Source organism: Papio anubis, chromosome 2 (genome assembly GCF_008728515.1).
Source record: "Papio anubis isolate 15944 chromosome 2, Panubis1.0, whole genome shotgun sequence".
In the NCBI taxonomy this organism is placed as follows: Eukaryota; Metazoa; Chordata; class Mammalia; order Primates; family Cercopithecidae; genus Papio; species Papio anubis.
The window spans coordinates 157,863,097-157,882,752 of NC_044977.1; the positions used below are offsets into that span (position 1 = coordinate 157,863,097).

The 19,656-nt window shown below is 48.2% G+C and overlaps 1 protein-coding gene across 1 annotated transcript in view; it reads right to left on the reverse strand.

Moving 5' to 3' along the window:
* Positions 1–11,915, reverse strand: part of TF (transferrin) — a 32,020-nt gene extending 20,105 nt beyond the window's left edge. Inside the window, exons 1-8 of the mRNA XM_031663755.1 lie at positions 11,372–11,915; positions 9,262–9,434; positions 4,515–4,623; positions 3,577–3,753; positions 2,758–2,890; positions 1,899–1,954; positions 1,227–1,405; positions 285–462 (exon numbers count right to left, since the gene is read on the reverse strand). Of these exons, the coding sequence (XP_031519615.1) occupies positions 285–462; positions 1,227–1,405; positions 1,899–1,954; positions 2,758–2,890; positions 3,577–3,753; positions 4,515–4,623; positions 9,262–9,434; positions 11,372–11,909 (1,543 nt within the window). The 5' untranslated portion in view covers positions 11,910–11,915. The remainder of the gene's footprint in view (positions 1–284; positions 463–1,226; positions 1,406–1,898; positions 1,955–2,757; positions 2,891–3,576; positions 3,754–4,514; positions 4,624–9,261; positions 9,435–11,371) is intronic.
* Between the last annotated feature and the right edge of the window lie 7,741 nt (positions 11,916–19,656).

Consider the following 19,656-nt stretch of genomic DNA (forward strand, 5'->3'; position numbering starts at 1 on the left):
GCTTCACAAAGTAGGCAAGGCAGTCCTGATTGATGCAAAGGAAATACTGGAACCAATTCAAGTCATTTTAAAAGTGGATTTCCTTTAAAGCCCATGGTGACATCAAGGCCATCTCATAATGACTAATGCCATTCAGCATCAGTCTAACACTGGGCTCACAGACAGGTCAGAAAAAGGAGCATCAGGAGAGGCATGCAGGTCCCTTAAAAGACTCAATCTCTGGCCCCTGTGCTCACCAGGTTTCCCAAGTGCTTGTGGTCACCTGCTTCCTCCCAGGTACTCACATGTGCCTTCCCGTAGATTCCGGATGGCAGTGATATACTCATAGCCCAGGTACATCTTGGCATCCATCCTTGGGGGGACTTTTAAAAATCCGTGGGCAGAGTCCTTAAACAGCAGGTCCTTCCCATGAGGAGAGCTGAATAGTTGGAATTCTTTTGATTTGTCTTTACCAAAATGTTCCTGTTCATAGAAAAACAGAATAGTGGATGGCAACAGAGAAGAAAGGAGGCTGAGAAATGGGACTCAAGTTAAAACAAGTCTCTGCAGGAAACAACATGAAAAAGTTCAAGATGCCAGGAGAGAGGGCAATCGGACCTGCTCCTGCTCACCCAGCACTTCCTCTGCCCGTAGCCCTTGTGGGTCCGCGATTTCCCTGAACCTGCTTCTGTGCCTGTCTCCCGGAACGGAACGGGTTGAAACATCAGTGAGAACAAGAAATGTGGCTAATCCAGAGGCTGCCCTGTGTGGGTGCCAATCAAACTCTCAGTGGACAGATGGGAGGGCTGGGCAAGAGGAAGCTGGCTGAACCCAAATCACAAGCTTTCGGGAAGTAAAGCCACTGTGCGAGCAGCCCCCTCCCAGCCAGGCCGAGGGGAATGGGGAGAGAGACCATTTCCTTCTGGGAGGGCCATGGAAAGCCTCCTTGGGGAGGGGTTTAGCTTTGGACCTTGAAGGTCTGGTTTAGGTAAAAAGGAATGGAACAGAGCAATTCAGAGCCTCTTCAGATATCACCAGCCACAAAGGCAAGGGCAGCAGATGGTAGCACCACAGCAGACTCCCTGCTGCTCTGTAAGGAGTCCCAGCTTTTAGAGAATTTAATGGCATGTGGCATGGCTCCCACTGTATCCATGCAGACTTCCAGAGTGACAAGATGGCCAGGAGGAAAACCCCCAAATCCAAGCAGAGAGCACTAAGCTGGAGGGGAGGATGGCAGGTGGGGATACCTGGGCCTGGTTGAGAAGCTCCCAGATCAAGTCCTCCTTGCCACCCACACTTCGGGCCACGACGGTGTGAGAAGGGACCCGGGCCAAGTGGCAGTCCTTGTATTCATCTACCGACTTCCGGGTGTTGTCCAGGCAAAGCAGCTCATACTGGTCCCTGTCAGCCTTGTTTGCCAAGTTCTCTGGGGAGGGAAAGCCCAGGTGAGCCTAATGCAGGAGAGCCATGGGCTGTGGTGCCCATCCTTGAAATTCCATTGATCATAGAAAGTATGAGCTGAGAGGCCTGGAGTGACCCCTGAAGGCCAGAGGACATGCAGAAGAATGACTTGCTCAAGACCCCACAGCCAGGTAAAGGCTTCTGATGCCCATGCAGCAGTGATTGCTCCTCATTCCACCATGAGCCTGACCTTAGCAGGACCAACCCCCAGTCTTTGGTTATGGCAACACTACCCCAGAGGCAGAAGCACTGTGTGAAGAGGTGGAATGATGGAATGAGGCCCAGGAATCCAGATGGGGACCCCGTAGGTACCCAACTCTGCACAGGTGGAAACCCAGGCAATGATAAAGGAGAAATACAGTATGCTCATGTCCAACGACTGAGCATGAAAAAGGGAACATGGAAAAAGAACACCCACTATTTGGAGGGGCCCTGGTGGATTCTTGTCCCATACTTACCAAATACAGTCGAGTGCTTCACAAAGGCCACATCCCCAGCACCATCCTTCAGACACCTGGGTCAAAGAAACACATCAGCAGGGCTCCTGCAGGGCAGGCCCTTCTCCACCTGCACCTGGAGAGTCTGATCACACTGTCCAGCACTCACACAAGGTTAGAGCCTGGGGAAGGCCTCTGTGCAGCCCCGTAGCTGAAGCAACGCCATGTGGTGTGCAGACCTCCAGGGCAGTGCTGAGATGGGGGAATGAGCTCGCACAAGATAAAAAGCCCTAGTAACCCAAAGAAGCAAAATGCAACTGAAGATATTTTCATGTGAAAAGAGTTTTTAAACTTCTGGAATAGAAGATAATGGTATAGTGTCTCCTGAGGGTGAAAATGTGTCCTTGGCTGGTTGTAAAACTTTAGGATATAATCAAGGTAAAAAGAGAGAGCAAGAAATCAGCTTCCCAAATAGAGACAGTGATGGGGGCAGGAGATAGGCAGTGTACTGAGCAGGTGACACTGCTGGGATTGAGGGAAGAGGGCCAGTCCCTGGACAGTGGGCCCAGACACCAGAGGCATGATTGTCCTTTCAGGCTCTGCCTGATCCACTGAGAGGAGACCCTGACCAGGCTCGAGGTCTCTGGGGAGAGAGGAAGGGCCCCCAGGAAAAGGGCCTGCTTGTCAGGGTCAGATGAAAGGGAACATGGGCTGGCTTGGCCTAGGAGTCCCAGGTTGTGCTTCTGACTCACTGGGAGGGGATTAGGCCACCTTGATGCCCCTGTAGGCAGGCAGGGCTCGGCTTTGGACCAGCAAAGAATTCTCACCCTGAGGACATTTGGCACTTTGGCCACCATGGAGCAGCAGACATCTCACTCACTTGAAGGCTCCTGAGTAGCTGAAGTATTGATTAAGGGTGGAGCAGCCACACCCTGGACACAGTTGACACAGCTGGGGGAAGTCCGTCCCATCCGCACACGGGACACAGCTGCCCGAGAAGAAATTGGCCACTGCTGCTCAGCACAGAGAAATGGACCACAGAGCATGAGTGAGGTTGGCCACAGCCAAAGGCATCACCCCGCCCAGGCCCATCAGGGAACAGAGGGGACTAAAACCAAACCAGCACATGCAGTCCCAGCTTGCCCTTATGCTAACTCATCAAGATCAAGGATTTCTAATAGGAACAGTTGACCTCTGTCTTGCCACCATCCATCTGAGGAAGGCCTATGCTTCCCATTAACCAAGGCCTATCTTGGGTCTTTCTCAGTGCACGCTCTCCCTGCTTTGTCAGAGGCTGGAACAGCTCAGAGAGAGGTCCCCTCTGGGATCCATGCCCCAGACATAGAACTGCCTAGAGAGGTGCAGGGTTCCAGAGAAATCTCCAGGAAAGAAATCCAGAGAAGTGGACAAGAGAGCCACCATCGTCTAGACTGAAACTCTCTGCCGAGCCTTGCACCCTTTCCTCACTCATCAGAACAGCCTCTGCTGGGGTGTCAGGAGCTCAGAGCAGAAAAAAATCTCAGCTCCACCTCCCAAGTGCAGCTGGTGCAGCAGACCCGCCAGTTTAAAGTTGGTTAACCTCCTTCCCCCACCTGAGTTCATCCCACATGTCTGCTGAGGGTGATTGCCTAGTGTGGCCTGTGTGGGCATCTGGAGCAGAGGCAGCTGCTCGAGGGCACCCAGCCTCCTGCCAGCTTACCTTTCTCAAGAGGTTTACGTGGCTCAGGTAAGTCACAGTAAAGTAAGCCTATGGGGATGTTCCACCCAGCAGACCTGCCCAGGCCCGTGTGGCAGGACTTCCTGCCTCGAAGTTGGTTCATCTGGAAGTCACTATCCTTCTTCACCACAGCAACAGCATAATAGAAAGTCTGTGGATCTGCAAAGGCACAGTGTGAATGGAAGGCCTTCAGCCTGGTGCAGGGAAACATGGCTCATCACCATGGGACTCTTGAGGAGGGAGGGGAGTGGAGAGGCCTTGTTTTTACTGGACTGGGCGATAAGGAGGAGGGAATCAGGAAAACCTGCCTAGGCTTGCAGGGGAGAGAGAAGACCATGGAAGGTATATTTGTAATGTTACCCCTCCAGGCAAACAGGGGCAAGAAGGCCACATGCACATGTGTCCTGAATGCTTTGCCTCCCCTGGCCCTGCAGCGTGTCTGCCTACACCTACCAACCCCAGCCACCAGGAGACTGGAGCTGTGGCAACAGAGGCCCATCAAAGTATTTCCTGTCCGCTGGCACAGGCCCAGGGACAGTCAGGTTGATCTCAGAAGACTTGCAGTGCTGCTGGCATCTGAGTGTGTGCTCCAGAGTAACCTCTTCCATGTGAGTGGTACCTGTGGCTCCAGAGGCCTCCAGGGACCCCAGGCATATCACTAGACCGCAGCAGGTCAAGCTGCACACAGCCTGCCGTGTTTGTCTGGTAAGCATATCCCCCTGGCGCAGGGGTCAGTTTTAGGAGCACTAGTCCTCGGCCAGCCCCAAGCCCCCGGAGGCCTTGCGGTGTGGCTGTGGTGGCTGATGGGGCCCCTCATTCCCTACTCACTCTCCAAAGATGAAAACCTGCCTGTAAAACACAAGACTCAGCACAGAGAATAAGGGTGACAACTCCTTCCTGGGGTCCCAGGGAGAACTTACCCTCTTTTGACCCGTAGAACTCTGCCACCACAGGCTTCAGGTTATTGGGAGCCAGGTAAGCGTCATACACCAAACCCCCATCCAGCGTCACAGCGTCCGCTTCGTTTGCCTGAAAGAGAACAGGCCAGTCCTGGATGAAGCCCTGACTTCCAAGGAAGGCCCATCTCAACCCGCACAAGTGGAGAGTGGCTACCAGGACTCCACGGACCCAGGGCCAGAACTTGACTAGACCATGTACAGCCCTGCTAGCTTCAGTTGACTCTGTCTCCCTTGCAAGGGCACTTAGCCACCAAATTCCTATTCCTTATGCATAGAGGGAGGGATGGATTGTGTTTCTCTTTTCCCTGGTGAGGTGCTCAGCTCCTGGTCAAAAATCCTACGTGATTTTACCGTAGGCAATTACGAAGGCTTAACCTGGCAGGCTCCGTGGGAGAAAGCCGCCCGTGCCACCGCAGACTCAGAGCACAGCCAGTGCAATGCAGTCTCTGGAGGGGACTCTGCTGGCAAGGATGCAGCTCGCTTGGGGTGGCCACGCTCTTTTTACACCTGTTTTCATTCCTAACCCGTGACCTTTGCTCAGAGACCTCTTTATTTTGAGACTTCCTTTGAGGTCTTCCTCAGGTGCTTCTGTGGAGATTTTTTTTTCTAGGGGAAGATGGAAACCTTGAAAACGTTCATCTTCACTCTGACTCGGTACTCAATGCTCTTCCTTCCTGTCCTGGGTCCATAAAACTGCAGGACCCTTTTGCTGAGGGATTGGGCCCTTTCTCTGGGTTTAGCTTCTTGGTGATAACTATGTACTGAATGATCAAAAGCTTGATTATTGCTTCCATTTTTGCTCATCTCTGGTATAATTGTCTGCTCCAACACATGGGCAGCTCATCTCTCTTTCTATCTCAGCTCCATTTTACAAGTGAGAAATCTGAGGCACAGAAAGGTTAAGTCACTTCCCCTGGCCACGTAGCCAGTAAGTCATGGAGCTGGGATTTGAGTCCAGACAGTCCGGGTTTATTTCTTATCATTGCGCTGTCACTTCAGGTTATATTTCTTTTTGACTTTGTGCTTCTATAAGCCCTCATCTTTAAATCAACAGCTCCCTTGAAATACTATAGCTGCCTTCTTACTTGATCTATAATTTTATTTTCTTTTTATGTAAATCCTTAAAGTGAGCCAAACTCTCTTTTATTTAGACACTTAAACACATAGTTTTACTCCTTTTGTGCTTTAACTGTCTTTAATCAAAATGATTTTTCCAGAAGTCCTTGCCGGTTCTCTATGAAGATTTCCTATTGATCAAATTACAAAGCAGGCCAGGTACAGTGGCTCATACCTGTAATTCCAGCACTTTGGGAAGCCGAGGCAAGCGGATCACCTGAGGTTAGGAGTTCGAGACCAGCCTAGCCAACATGGTGAAACCTTGTCTCTACCAAAACGAACAAAAATTAGCTGGGCTTGGTGGTGCATGCCTGTAATCCCAGCTACCTGGGAGGCTGAGACAGGAGAATTGCTTGAACCTAGGATGCAGAGGTTGCAGTGAGCTGAGATTGCACCATTATACTCTAGCCTGGGTGACAGAGCAAGACTCTCAAAAAACTAAACAGAATGAAACAAAACAAATTACAAAGCAAAAACTATAGTTCCATGAGCTTTGTTGTGTTACAATCAAGTAATAAGACAATAGTATTTCTAAATGAAATAAAATATGTTGTAAGCCAAACTATATCAGACGTCTCACTCTTGTTCCCCAGGTTTGAGTGCAATGGCTCCATCTTGGCTCATTGCAACCTCTGTCTCCCGGGTTCAAATGATTCTCCTGCCTTTGCCTCCCAAGGAGCTGGGATTAAGGCGCCTGCCACCATGCCCGGCTAACTTTTGTATTTTTTTAGTAGAGACGGGGTTTCACCATGTTGGCCAGGCTGGTCTCGAACTCCTGACCTCAGGTGATCCGCCTGCCTCGGCCTCCCAAAGTGCTGGGATTACAGGCATAAGCCACTGCGCCCGGCCAATTTTAACCATTTTGAAGTGTACATTTTAGTGGCATTAAGTACATGCATTCACATTGTTTTATAACCCTCACCGCCATCTCCAGAAACTGAAACTCTTTACCCATTAAACAATTACCTCCTATTTCTCCCCAACCCCAACCCCTGGTAGTCACTATGCTACTTTCTGTTTCAATAAATCTGACTATTCTAGATACTTCATAAAAGTGGAATCTTACAATATTTGTCCTTTTGTATCTAGCTTGCTTCACTTATGTTTTCAAGGTTCATCTCAGTGCAGCATGTATCAGAGTTTCATTTATTTTTAAGGCTAAAAATATTTCATCATTTGTGTATACCACATTTTATCTATTCACTCATCAATGGATTTTTTTTGTAAAACATACTTTTAATATACCACAATACAAAACAAAATTAAGAGACACAATGGGCCTTTCTGTTCCACAACAACTAGACCTTACGTATGAAACACACTTTGTGGTTTTGTTTAATCTGCAAACACCTTCCCTTCCCCAGTCCTCACATTGCTGAATAAAAGTGAAGCAAACAAACGAGAGCTTTGCCCAGTGCAGTGGGGTTGGGAGAGTGGTCAGGAACCTGGTCTTTCTTTTCCAAGACACCAAGAAATCACTGGTGCCTCAGGGGCTCAGGGAACTGAAGAGCTAAGGCCTAAAACACAGGGTCCAGCACTTGAGCTGCAGGGTTCCCAGGGGAACCTGTGCCAGCTGGGAGGGACAGGATTATAATCAAGCAAGCTCTCACAAGTCAAGATAAGCAAACCCAGAAGAAGGAAAGCCACAGAGAGAAGGCTGGAGGGAAGCCAAGGGGAAGCCAGCAGAACGACACTGGTAGAGGAGGAAAACCCCAGCGCAGATTCCTGGAGGGAAGCCAGGCTTCATCTGGATGTGTCTACCTCTTCCACCTTTTCCCTTCGGCTAACCTCCTGCTTGCTTTGTGCCGAGAACTGTAGAATTTCCCACACTTGACAAGTCTGTCCAAACCCCTGCACTAAGAGACCTGACCAGACTCTGGCACGGCTCCTAACAGAACAAATCTCTGTCCCTGGGATGGCCCTGGTTCCCCTTAAAGTGCTTGCCTGAGAAAACTCAGTGCTGTCAGGAAAATGTATCTGTTTCTTCTAGCCCACACAACTGATGATAGGCCCCTGACCTCCCTTTCCAAGAGCATTTACTAAAAAGGGCTGAAAACTGTGAATATGTATCTCTTGAAACTCACAAGCATCTGTCTCAAGGACTGAGAGCCATTCCTTTGCAACACAATCATCAGGATGGATAGAGTGTCTGTCTCCCAGTCTCTGTGGAAGAATAGAGTCCTAATCAAGAGAACTGCCAGCTATCAGACACAGCTGACCTCCTCACATTTACACTGACCAGCCCTTTCTACCTTTTTACTTCTCTGACTCTACAGAGCCCTGCGTTCTCCCCTCCCTCATTCTCCCTTTAAAATGCCCACGTCACCGCTGCACAAATCAGAATGGAGCCCAGCTCTTTCCCCACTGTCACTAGTTACTGAATGAAACCCACTGTCACTGCCTAAACTAATATCTGGCTGTGCTTATCTTTGACAGCTCCCATCACCCTGGCTTCCCCCTAGCAACTTAAATAAGCCCGCTCTGCTCTGCCTCAGGCCCTTTGCATCTGCTCTTGCTTGCTGCCTGGTGTATTTTACACTGGGACCAACCCAGGCTCAGTCCTTGGGTCTCAGCTTCATTACATCTCTCTTAGAGAGATGGTCTCTGACCACCCAGGACAAAGTGAGTCCCTGTCAGAACACTCTCCTTTTTCCCTCTATTGTACATCCCCACATTTTGGAGTTAGTTGTTTACTTATTCGTGTGTTTTTCTGCTCTCCTGACTAGGCCACGAGCTCCCTGAGGGTAAGGACCAGTGTGTTTAATTCACCACTGCAGCCCCATTGCCCAGCATGGGATCTGACACGTACAGATAGGCAGGGGCAACGTTGAAAGGATGAAGAGCATTTTTGTAGACCTAAGAACAAAGGGATCAGCTGTCACCTGCAATCAAGACACTGTACTCTTCCCCCTGCATGCATCACTCGTCTTCTCAGTTGTGTATCAAAAGCTGCCAAAGAAGGTTATATAATAATTTTGATAGTGGACATTCTTACTTATTTATTTTTTTTGAGATGGAGCCTCATTCTGTCACCTAGGCTGGAGTGCAGTGGCAGGATCTTGGCTCACTGCAACCTCTGCCTCCCCGGTTCAAGCGATTCTCCTGCCTCAGTCTCCCAAGTAGCTAGCTGGGATTACAGGCATGCATCACCATGCCCAGCTAATTTTTGTATTTTTTAGCAGAGATGGGGTTTCGCCATGTTGGCCAGGCTGGTCTCAAACTCCTGACCTCAGGTGATCCACCTGCTTCAGCCTCCCAAAGTGCTAGGATTTCAGGCATGAGCTACTGTGCCCAGCCTGATAGCAGGCATTCTTATATTTTTGCTGAGTTCAGAGAACCTAGTGTCTCAAAACAGTCACCCTTGCATCTACTGTGTCTGGAAAGCAAAAGTTAACGTGCTTTTTGACTTTTGCTTTCCAGACACATTAAAGAAAACCTCCCCATTTCCATTTTTGAAGTGATTTTAGTAACAGTCAGGGTTGACTGCCCCATACATCAGCCTCCTACCTGTGAGTAAAGAATTGCTCCAAAGTGACTGGAGATAGAGAAAGTATGGCTTTCTTCCACTCTCTTTTAGGCAGCAGCGACTTACCGCAATGGCCCTGATGCAATCGAGGTGGGAGGCTTTCTTCACACATGCAACACTGGGACCATCAGATGGAAGGACGCTTTTCATATGGTCGCGGAAACTCTGGCACTTGGTGGCCTCATGCTCTGACACTGCACACCATCTCACACTTTTCTCGGGGACAGCCAGACACAGCCCTGGGGGAGAGAGGCCAGAGATGGAAGAGACCCACTCCCTGTGCTGAGGGAGAGAGAGCATCACCCCTAGAAAGGCCTTGACAGCCACATGCCCTCCGTCCCGTCCTCCTCTCACTCTTGTCCATGAACGCTACAGGGCACAAGTTCTACTGCATTCTGAGACTGGGCCAATAGAACGTTGCCCTAATGGCCTCCCAGTTTCCTGCCGACCACCCTCTGCTGGCCAGAGGGATGCAGACATGACCATCAGCTCCCAGCTGGAGATGACAGTCTGCTCTGTCTCTGCCTTGTCTCCTCCTGTCACTGTCCTGGCCCCTGCCCTGCCATGGAGCATAAGCCTCAGTGTGCACAGGGCGTTTTCAGCTACCCCAACACATTGGCTCGATACCTCAAACTTTGGAAAGCCAGCAGGGGAGGAACTGCCATCTTTTTGAGAAGAGGGAGTGAGACTCAAAGAATGATGCCTTGTTGTTTTTTTTTTAACCCAAGGTCACCCTGCTTATTGTTGGCCAAGCCAGGCCTAGAATCTGGGTCTCCAGACTCTGGGTCTGCTACTCAGAGCACACAAGAAGAAACCATTCTGAGTTACACCCCTTCTTGGCCAGTAGTTGTGGGTAAATTAATGAAAAGGGAATTAATTTGTCTGTGACTCTTGTCTGTTGCTCTCTGTTTAGGAATAACTAAAAACTCCACGAATTCGACAGTCTCCCCTCTGTCTCCACTGAACTCTCCCTCCATTTTCACCGCACTTTTTGGCTGCCATTCAGAAAAAAAAGCTGAAGCCAGCCATGGGTAACTATTAAAATCCATGTGGTTGCAGAGATAGCATCCATATCACATGAGCTTTTGCCCTGTGCCCAAGGCCCCCTGTCATCTCCACTGAAACAACAAATGCTCTTATGTTGTGGGCCACAACAGCAAGGCTGATTCACTGGCTCTGAAGAAGATCCACGAAGCCTGTGGCCAGGAGGCCCACAGCTCTCCAGGATACCTGAGGAGGGGCCACCAGGGATGGCCACCCCAGCGACCCCCATCATCCCCCTTGGCCCATGGGAAATCCTAGGAGGCAACATAAGTCTGTGGCAGCCTCTCCTCAAAGCCACACCTCCAGGGTTCCTATAGGTGAGAATGTGTCCTCAATGGAGCATTACCTTGCACAGCCTGTGAATTGCTCTGTGTGGGGATAAAGGCAAGTAACGTGGGGTCCTCTCTCAAGGAATTGCTAGCTTATGGGAAGAGACAACTAAACACGGAAGCCCCAACAGTGTGACAAATGCCCCACGAATGGCAGGCAGAAGTTAGAGTATGAAGGGGGCCCCACCTCAGGAGGTCGGGGAGTGAGGTGTCAGTCACTGCCCCATAGCAGGATGTGTGCAACATCCACCACTGGTACCCGGCATCCGCCACCTCGCTGACCCTCACCTGACCCTCCCAGGCAAGTGCTGTGATGACCCCTTCCCTGGTGAGGAGCCAGTCAGGATTTGGATCCAAGAAGTCTGGCTTCAAATCCCATGCTCTGACCGCTCGATGGGCGCTCTGACAGCTCCCAGGGCACCCAGGGGACATCAGACTCTGAAAAGGGGAATGGTCAGACCCGGGAGGCCTTGAATGCCGTACTAAGGAGTTTGGACTTGACAAGAGGCAGCAGCAAAGGGTTTTGATAACCTGATTAGACGTGCTCTGATTTATTGTATTTCACTGCTGCAAGATTTGCTGGACAAAGAGGAGAACGGGAAGGAGACAGTGAGTGCAGTGAAAGGTGTCTAGAGGCCCAAGCAGAGGCCAGGGGTGGGACGTAGAGAGGCAAGGGAAAGGCACCCAGGCACCCAGGCTTCCAGCCTGAGCGAGGAGTGCATGCAGGCTGCGCGGTGGCCGCCCGGGTTGCAGGGAACGCGCCAGCCAGCAACTCTGCGCTGCTTCCCCGAGCCCGCACTCACCCAGGACGGCGCAGGCCAGCAGGGCTCCCACGGCGAGCCTCATCCTCCGGGTGCGGCGCTGAGCAGCGAGCACAGTCCGACTCGCTTCTGTGCAGCCTCCCGCGCCCCACGTCCTTTTATTCCCGGCCCGGGCCCGCTGGGCGCAATCTTTGACCTCCCGTGTTTGTGCAGCCCGGTTGCCCAATCGCCCCTCTCCCAACCCCCCTTCCTTACTCGCCCCACTGATCACCTCATTTCCTGAGCTCTGGAGACGACCCGCGAGTGGAAGGAGTCCAGCACAGAAATGCTGATGAAAAGGGACATGAAGCACAATCCAGCCATTGTCATCGCGGCGCTCTCGGTGCCAGGAGCGGCTAAGGCGGGCTGGGAACCGGGTGGCTCTGCTCCTGACTCCAGGGCGGCCGAGCTGGTCCGTGCCACCAGTCCTATCTGCGCAGTCCACAGAGGGAGACTCCGAGGCTGGAGAGGGAAAACAACTGCGCCCAGACCCCACACTAGAACTGGAGAATGACAGGCAAAGCCCCTTTTGGGAGAGCATGCAGGAGAAACAAGCTGGCCTCAAGGTCAAAGACAGACTCAGCACCTTTTGCTCCCTACCAGGTGTCCCTCGAAATCCTGCTCCTGGGCTCTCAAAGGTCCCCCACGGAGGAGCTGCTCCTTCTTCCTGCCCCGCTGAGCTCAGGCTCCTGGGCTGGAAAACTTCCTGCCCTCAAGCTTCCTGTGGGACACCTTAGACTGGGGACAGAGTCATAGGGGAAGATGAACTCCCTCCCACAAGAAGGTTCCAGGAACGTGGTCAAGACACTGTGAGGCTCAGAACCAAGTACCATCTTAGCACAAAGCAAGCGGCCCAGTGGAGGGTGTGGCCTGTTCTTACAGCCTGGGACCACCATGTTCCCCTCTAGTTGATGAGTCTCCTAACCGCTTTAATTGCACACACTTATCATGAAAAATACTGAATTTGTGCCTTCTAGATGGCTATATTTTAACTAAAAAATGTGTACACTTTAATCATGCACAAGGAATAGAACTTTGTAAAAGAATGAGCTAAAGATGAAACTCATTTTCGAATGTCGTTTTGCTTATGCGGCCTTATATAGGATTATTATCTCAAGGCATAACATACCTGGGGGAAGGTCAAGATTCCTTCCACGAAGTGTAAATCCAGACTTTGGAGATTTTGCCAAAAGTTACTTCTTCTCCAACCTGACCAGATGGTCCTTCATTCTGTCTCATGTTTTAGTTGACCAAGCCCATACCAAGCCTAGTGGATATGTCAGGTCAGGCATTTGCTTTTTGTTCACTTGTTTTTGTGTTGTCAGAATTATCTCCTAATTCTAGTTTCTTTGTAGAAATCTGTTTAAGGCATGTGTGCATCTCGTGAAGATTGGAGTTAAAGCCAGATTATCTAATCTGTGCATCCGTTTAACTGGGCACATACAAACCCCAAAATATGGAAATAAAAATACCAAAACAAAGGGCAGGGTCGGCACTCCTCTCTTAACCTATAGCATTGTGAGGTGATCCCCATCTTCCCTTAGGACACCTCAAAGGCTCCATCTGTCATGACTGCAGACTCAGGTGGGAGACAGGGCCAATTCACACATTCAATATGAATGAATGATAATGTGTTAATCTTTTGCAATAACAATAAATATAACTGGAAGTTAGGTTATGTTCTCCCACGCTCCAAAAGATGATCTCATATGCAAAGGGGTTACACACCTCCCACTTTAAAGTCCACTGCAGAGGCTTTCTGTTTACAGTGAGGACAGAAGGCAAGTCTGGCTTTTCCAACACATCAGCCTCACCAGCGAGGGAGAGTGACCACTGCTGCCCTGTCCTACTCCCCCCTGGCCCGTCCATGGGTCCCTTGCACTTGAGCCATAGGGAAAGAAGACTCTTGGCATGAGGGCCATATTCCTACTGCAGCAGGCTCTAGGCAGTGGTCTGGATTCATTTGGAGACCTTGAGGTAGGGATGTGAGATGAGCAGGAAAAGTCAGGGGCAAGGCTAACTGGGAGGCACCCGACAGAGCAGCATGCACACGTACAGCTGATGCGTGGACAGGCCCTGTAGTAAGCTTGCAAGGTCTGCCAGAGAGCAGGAAGTGCAGTTACCAAAGGTTGAGCTCATGCCACAAACTCAGGGAAGCTCAACACAGGGCATGGAAAGAAGATGGTCAGTGATTCTCCTTCCCTGGAGCCCATCTACATTCATAGACTAAGCCCTGCCGAGGCCACTCCTCCAGCCACAGGCCCATAGCCTACCCAGAGCCCCTGAGCAGGGAGCAACTACCTACTGGCCAGGCTGAGTTCTCTCCAGACCAGTCAACTCTATGCCCTGTCCTCAGAGGGATCCTCTGAGACCAAGCCCAAGACAGGTGCTGGGAAGGAAGTACACAGCCTCATGGGATATGAAGGAAGCTCAGACAAGACATAGAGAACTGGTGCTCCCACGTCATCTACACGCACCTAGATGGAGAGGCCCAGGGTCTTGGCTCTTGCTCAGGAGGACAACAGCAGAGCCTCGTGTTTGCCATTCCTTGGATGGGGTAGACAGGGGTGAGGCCAGCTTTGGGGTGTACATGTGTGCATGGCCCTAGCTGTATGGGGTGCCTATGCCTGTATATGTCTGTAGGAGCATGTGAAGGTAAGAGTAACATTACAGCGCTCCATGTCCATGACACTTGTACCTGTGCTCTCACTTACATTCTTTAATTCTACACCAGAGATGCTCTGAAGTTGAAATTCACTGTCCCTTTTTATAGCTTAATGATGGCTGAGACTTACTGGGAGCATCGGTGAGCGCGTACCGTACCCCTCTGACTTTGGTGCTTTAGCATCTGCGTCTTACAGATGAGACAAGGAAACTGAGGACCAGAGAGGATGATACCTTGTTCAAGGTCAGCTGCAAAGTCAGAATACAAAAGAAGGCAGTCTGATTCCAGAGTGTACGCATCCACCAGGGACACTGCCTCTCCCAGGAAACCAGGACATGCAGGGGCCAAGGAGCTCACCTGGGGTCACACCGAGAGAGGGACAGAAATGAGACACCCAGCCTTGCCATTTCTCCAAAGACACACAGCCCCCAGGGCTTTGCCAGCACAGGGGCTGGTCAGTCTGGGAGAGGTCTGAGTACCAACTGCAGATCCTTAGACATGGACTGGCTTGATTATGCTCAGCTGGAAGAAAATACCATGTTTTTATCCCCTTGTATGTGTCAGGCACTGTCCTGGGGCAAGACCATTGGGGCAGCCCTGCAAGATAAGGTCAGTACCTCCTTTTATCAGATGTGGACATTACAGTCAAATGATGGGTCCTCATTCATGGAGCTCTGAGACCTGAACTCACACTTCCTAAATCTTGGCCTTCTCCAGACCACAGCTGCCTTCTTGATATTGACCTTCTCTTTATTTGTTTAGTGGGGGAGGAAAGAGAGCGAGGGAGGTGAGAGAGAAAGAGAAAGAGAAAGAGAATGAGAGAGGACATAAAGGAAGCTTACAGTTCTAAACCAACCCAAGCATGAGCCAAATCTTTCACCGCAAACAGGGCAAAACTCTTAAATTTCAACCACGAGTTGGCCCTTAAGGAAACAGCTGCGCTCGTGTGTACGTGCAGGAAAATTGGAAAAGCTGACCAGCAGGAGGTGGGTAAGAAAGCAGTGGGCCTCTGAACCAATATTTGTTGTTTCCAAATGTTGCCCAGTTGACACAGAAGCAAAGCAAACAAAGAGCCTCTGTTTTGAGCAGTTCCTCCTGTCCCCCACTCAGTGTCCTCCGCCTGACACCAGAGACTTCTCTGAGTCTGGGTCATCCTTGAGAAGCAGCAACCTGGCAGCCTGAGAACTGACATTCACGAAGCCAGTCACCCTGCAAGCCCGATGGGTCAGGCCGTATGACCAGGGGGTTGGGGACTGGGCAGGGTTCTTTTTAGGAAAATACCAGGCATTTTGAAATGTCACATGACACTACTGCTCGCTCGCTCTCGCTCTCTCTCTGTCTCTTTCTCTCTCTTCCGCTCTCTCTTTATCGCTGTTCTACCTCTCAGAAGCCCTTGGACAATGAAGATTCTCAAGGTTTCCATTCTTTTCACAGGGGAGTCTACAAAAATACCTGTCTCATGAAGAATAGTCCAGGACCAGGTGGAATGAATTCCATCAAACATTTAAGAAGAATTACAGGGTGGGGGTGGCGGCTCATGCCTGTAATCCTAGGGCTTTGGAAGCTTGAGGCAGGAGGATCACTTGAGCTCAGAAGTTCAAGACCAGCCTGGGCAATATAGTGAGAACTCGTCTCTACAAAAAATTTAAATCAGCTGGACACGGTGACATGCACCTGTATTGCCGGCTACCTGAGAGGCTAAGGTAAGAGGATTGCTTGAGCCCAGGAATTCAAGGCTGCAGTGAGTCAAGATCACGACACTGCATTCAGCCTGGGCAACAAAGTGAGACCCTGTCTCTAAATAAAGTAAAAGGATTGCACCAATATATTCCTCCAGGAACAGAAAAGTAGGAACACTCCTTAACTAATGTTTTGAGGACAGTATATATACTTGGAAAGGAAAAACTAACAAAGACATCATGACAAAGATAAAAAACATAACTTTTATGAACACAGATGCAAAATTTCTACACAAAAGATTAGCAAATTGAATCTTGCAAAAGGTAAAAAAGATTAATAAGTAATTATCAAATTGGGTTTATTGCAGGAATGTAAGCTATCCTTTCAAGCATCAATCACTGTAATGTATCATATTAGTGGAATAATAAAGGAAAATGGTATGACCCTATCACTCAGTACGGGAACATCATTTAATAAAATTCAATATCCCTTCATAACAAAACCTCTTAGCAAACGTATTCTACAAAACTTTCTCAGTCTGATATCAAGTATCTGTGTACCATGAAAATCTACAGAAATCATACTTAGTGTGGAATGTTGAGTAAAGCTTTCTTGTTGTTGAGATCAGTAAGACCAGATGTTTACTATTATCATTTCTAGTCAACCTTTTTACTGGAAACAGTAAGTAAAAGGATTGGAAAGGAAAAAAATAGACTCTCATCTTTATGCATAATAAATTGTATGTGTATAAAATTCTGAAGAAACTAGAGTATACTTTAGAATAAATGAGTTAAAGCTGGGCGTGGTGGCTCATGTCTATAATCACAGAATTTTGGGAGGCTGAAACAGGCAGATCACCTGAGGTCAGGAGTTTGAGACCAGCATGGCCAACATAGCGAAACCCCTTCTCTACTAAAAATACAGAAATTAGCTAGGTGTGGTGGTGCACACCTGAGTCCCAGCTACTCAGGAGGCTGAGGTGGGAGAATCACTTGAATCCGGGAGGCAGAAGTTGCCGTGATCTGAGATTGTGCCAATACACTCCAGCCTGGGTGATAGAGTGAGGCCCCGTCTCAAAAAAAAAAAAAAAAAAAAAAAAAAAAAAGAAAAAGAGCTGGATCAAGGTAGGTAAATACACCAAAGTCAATTGTATTTCTATACTCAAATTGGAAAAAGAAAAGAAAAAACACGAAAAATACTACCTAAAGTAACATAAGAAAAACAAATGCCTAGGATTAAATCTATCAAAAGACATCTAAAACCTTTATGCACCAGACCTTAAATTAAGAAACTCAAAGTAAATGGAAAACTATATCTTGAACAGGGAGTGGAAGACTTGATACTGTAGAAATTACAATTCTCCTCAAATTGATGTAGAAATTCAGTGTACTCCCAATCAAATTCCAAATGTTTTTTCATGTAAATTAACAACATAATTCTAAAGTTTGTAAATGAAAATGCAAAAGAGGCTGGGCACGGTGGCTCATGCCTGTAATCCCAGCATTTTGGGAGGCCAAGGCAGGAGGATCACTTAAGGTCAGGAGTTCGAGACCAGTTTGGCCAACGTGGTGAAACTCCGTCTCTACTAAAAATACAAAAATTAGCTGGGCTTGGTGGCATGTAGCTGTAGTCCTACCTACGTGGGAGGCTGAGGCACGAGAATTGAGAATCACTTGAACCCAGGAGGCAGAGGTTGCAGTGAGCTGAGATCATGCCACATTAGGTATTTCTCCTAATGCTATCCCTCCCCTAGTCCCCATATCCCCTGAGAGGCCCCAGTGTGTGATGTTCCCCTCCCTGTGTCCATGTGCTCTCATTGTTCAACTCCCACTTATGAGTGAGAACATATGGTATTTGGTTTTCTGTTCCTGTGTTAGTTTGCTGAGAATGATGGTTTCCACCTTCATCCATGTCCCTGCAAAGGACATGAACTCATCCTTTTATATGGCTCCATAGTATTCCATGGTATATATGTGCTACATGTTCTTTATCCAGTCTATCATTGATGGGTTGATTCCAAGTCTTTGCTATTGTGAATAGGGCTGCAATAAACATATGTGTGCTTGTGTCTTTATAGTAGAATGATTTATAATCCTTTGGGTATATACCCAGTAATGAGATTGCTGGGTCAAATGGTATTTCCGGTTCTAGATCCTTGAGGAATCGCCACACTGTCTTCCACAATGGTTGAACTAATTTACACTCCCACCAACAGTGTAAAAGCATTCCTATTTCTCCATATCCTCTCCAACATCTGTTGTTTCCTGACTTTCTCTTTTTTTTTTTGAGACGGAGTCTCACTCTGTCGCCCAGGCTGGAGTGCAGTGGTGCGATCTCGGCTCAGTGCAAGCTCCGCCTCCTGGGTTCATGCCATTCTCCTGCCTCAGCCTCCTGAGTAGCTGGGACTACAGGCACCTGCCAACACACCTGGCTAATTTTTTGTATTTTTAGTGGAGACGGGGTTTTACTGTGTTAGCCAGGATGGCTTCGATCTCCTGACCTCGTGATCCACCCATCTCGGCCTCCCAAAGTGCTGGGATTACAGGCATGAGCCACTGTGCCTCGTCATTTCCTGACTTTTTAATGATAGCCATTCTAACTGGCATGAAATGGTATCTCATTGTGCTTTTGATTTGCATTTCTCTAATGACCAGTGATGATGAGCTTTTTTCCCTGATGTTTGTTGGCTGCCTAAATGTCTTCTTTTGTGACATATCCTTTGCCCACTTTTTGATGGTTGTTCAGATCCTTTGCCCACTTTTTCATGGGTTTTTTTCTTGTAAATTTGTTTATGTTCCCTGTAGATTCTGAATATTAGCCCTTTGTCAGTTGGATGTATTGTAAAAATTTTTTCCCATTCTGTAGGTTGCCTGTTCACTCTGACGATAGCTTCTTTTGCTGTGCAGAAGCTCTTCAATTAGATCCTATTTGTCAATTTTGGCTTTTGTTGCCATTGCTTTTGGTGTTTTAGTCATGAAGTCTTTGTCCATGCCTATGTCCTGAATGGTATTGCCTAGGTTTTCTTCTAGGGTTTTTATGGTTTTAGGTCTTACGTTTAAGTCTTTAATCCATCTTGAGTTAATTTTTGTATACGGTGTAAGGAAGGGTCCAGTTTCATTTTCTTGCATGTGGCTAGCCAGTTTTCCCAGCACCATTTATTAAATAGGGAATCATTTTCCCATTGCTTGTTTTTCTCATGTTTGTCAAAGATCAGATGGTTGTAGATGTGTGGCGTTACTTTTTGAGGCCTCTGTTCTGTTCCATTCGTCTATATATCTGTTTTGATACCAGTACCATGCTGTTTTGGTTATTGTAGCCTTGTAGTATAGTTTGAAGTCAGGTAGCGTGATGCCTCCAGCTTTGTTCTTTTGGCTTAAGATTGTCTTGGCTATGTGGGCTCTTTTTGGGTTCCATATGAAATTTAAAGTTGTTTTTTCTAATTCTGTGAAGAAAGTCAATAGTAGCTTGATGGGGATAGCATTGAATTTATAAATTACTTTGGGCAGTATGGCCATTTTAATAATATTGATTCTTCCTATCCATGAGCATGGAATGTTTTTCCATTTGTTTGTGTCCTCTCTTATTTTGTTGAGCAGTGGTTTGTAGTTCTCCTTGAAGAGGTCTTCCCATCCCTTGTAAGTTGGATTCCTAGGTATTTTATTCTCTTGGTAGCAATTGTAAATGGGAGTCCACTCATGATTTGGCTCTCTGTTTGTCTATTATTGTTGTATAGGAATGCTTGTGATTTTTGCACATTCTTTTTGTATCCTGAGACTTTACTGAAGTTGCTTATCAGCTTAAGGAGATTTTGGACTGAGATGATGGGGTTTTCCGAATATACAATCATGTCATCTGCAAACAGAGAGAATTTGACTTTCTCCCTTCCTTTTTGAATATCCTTTATTTCTTTCTCTTGCCTGATTGACCTGGCCAGAACTTCCAA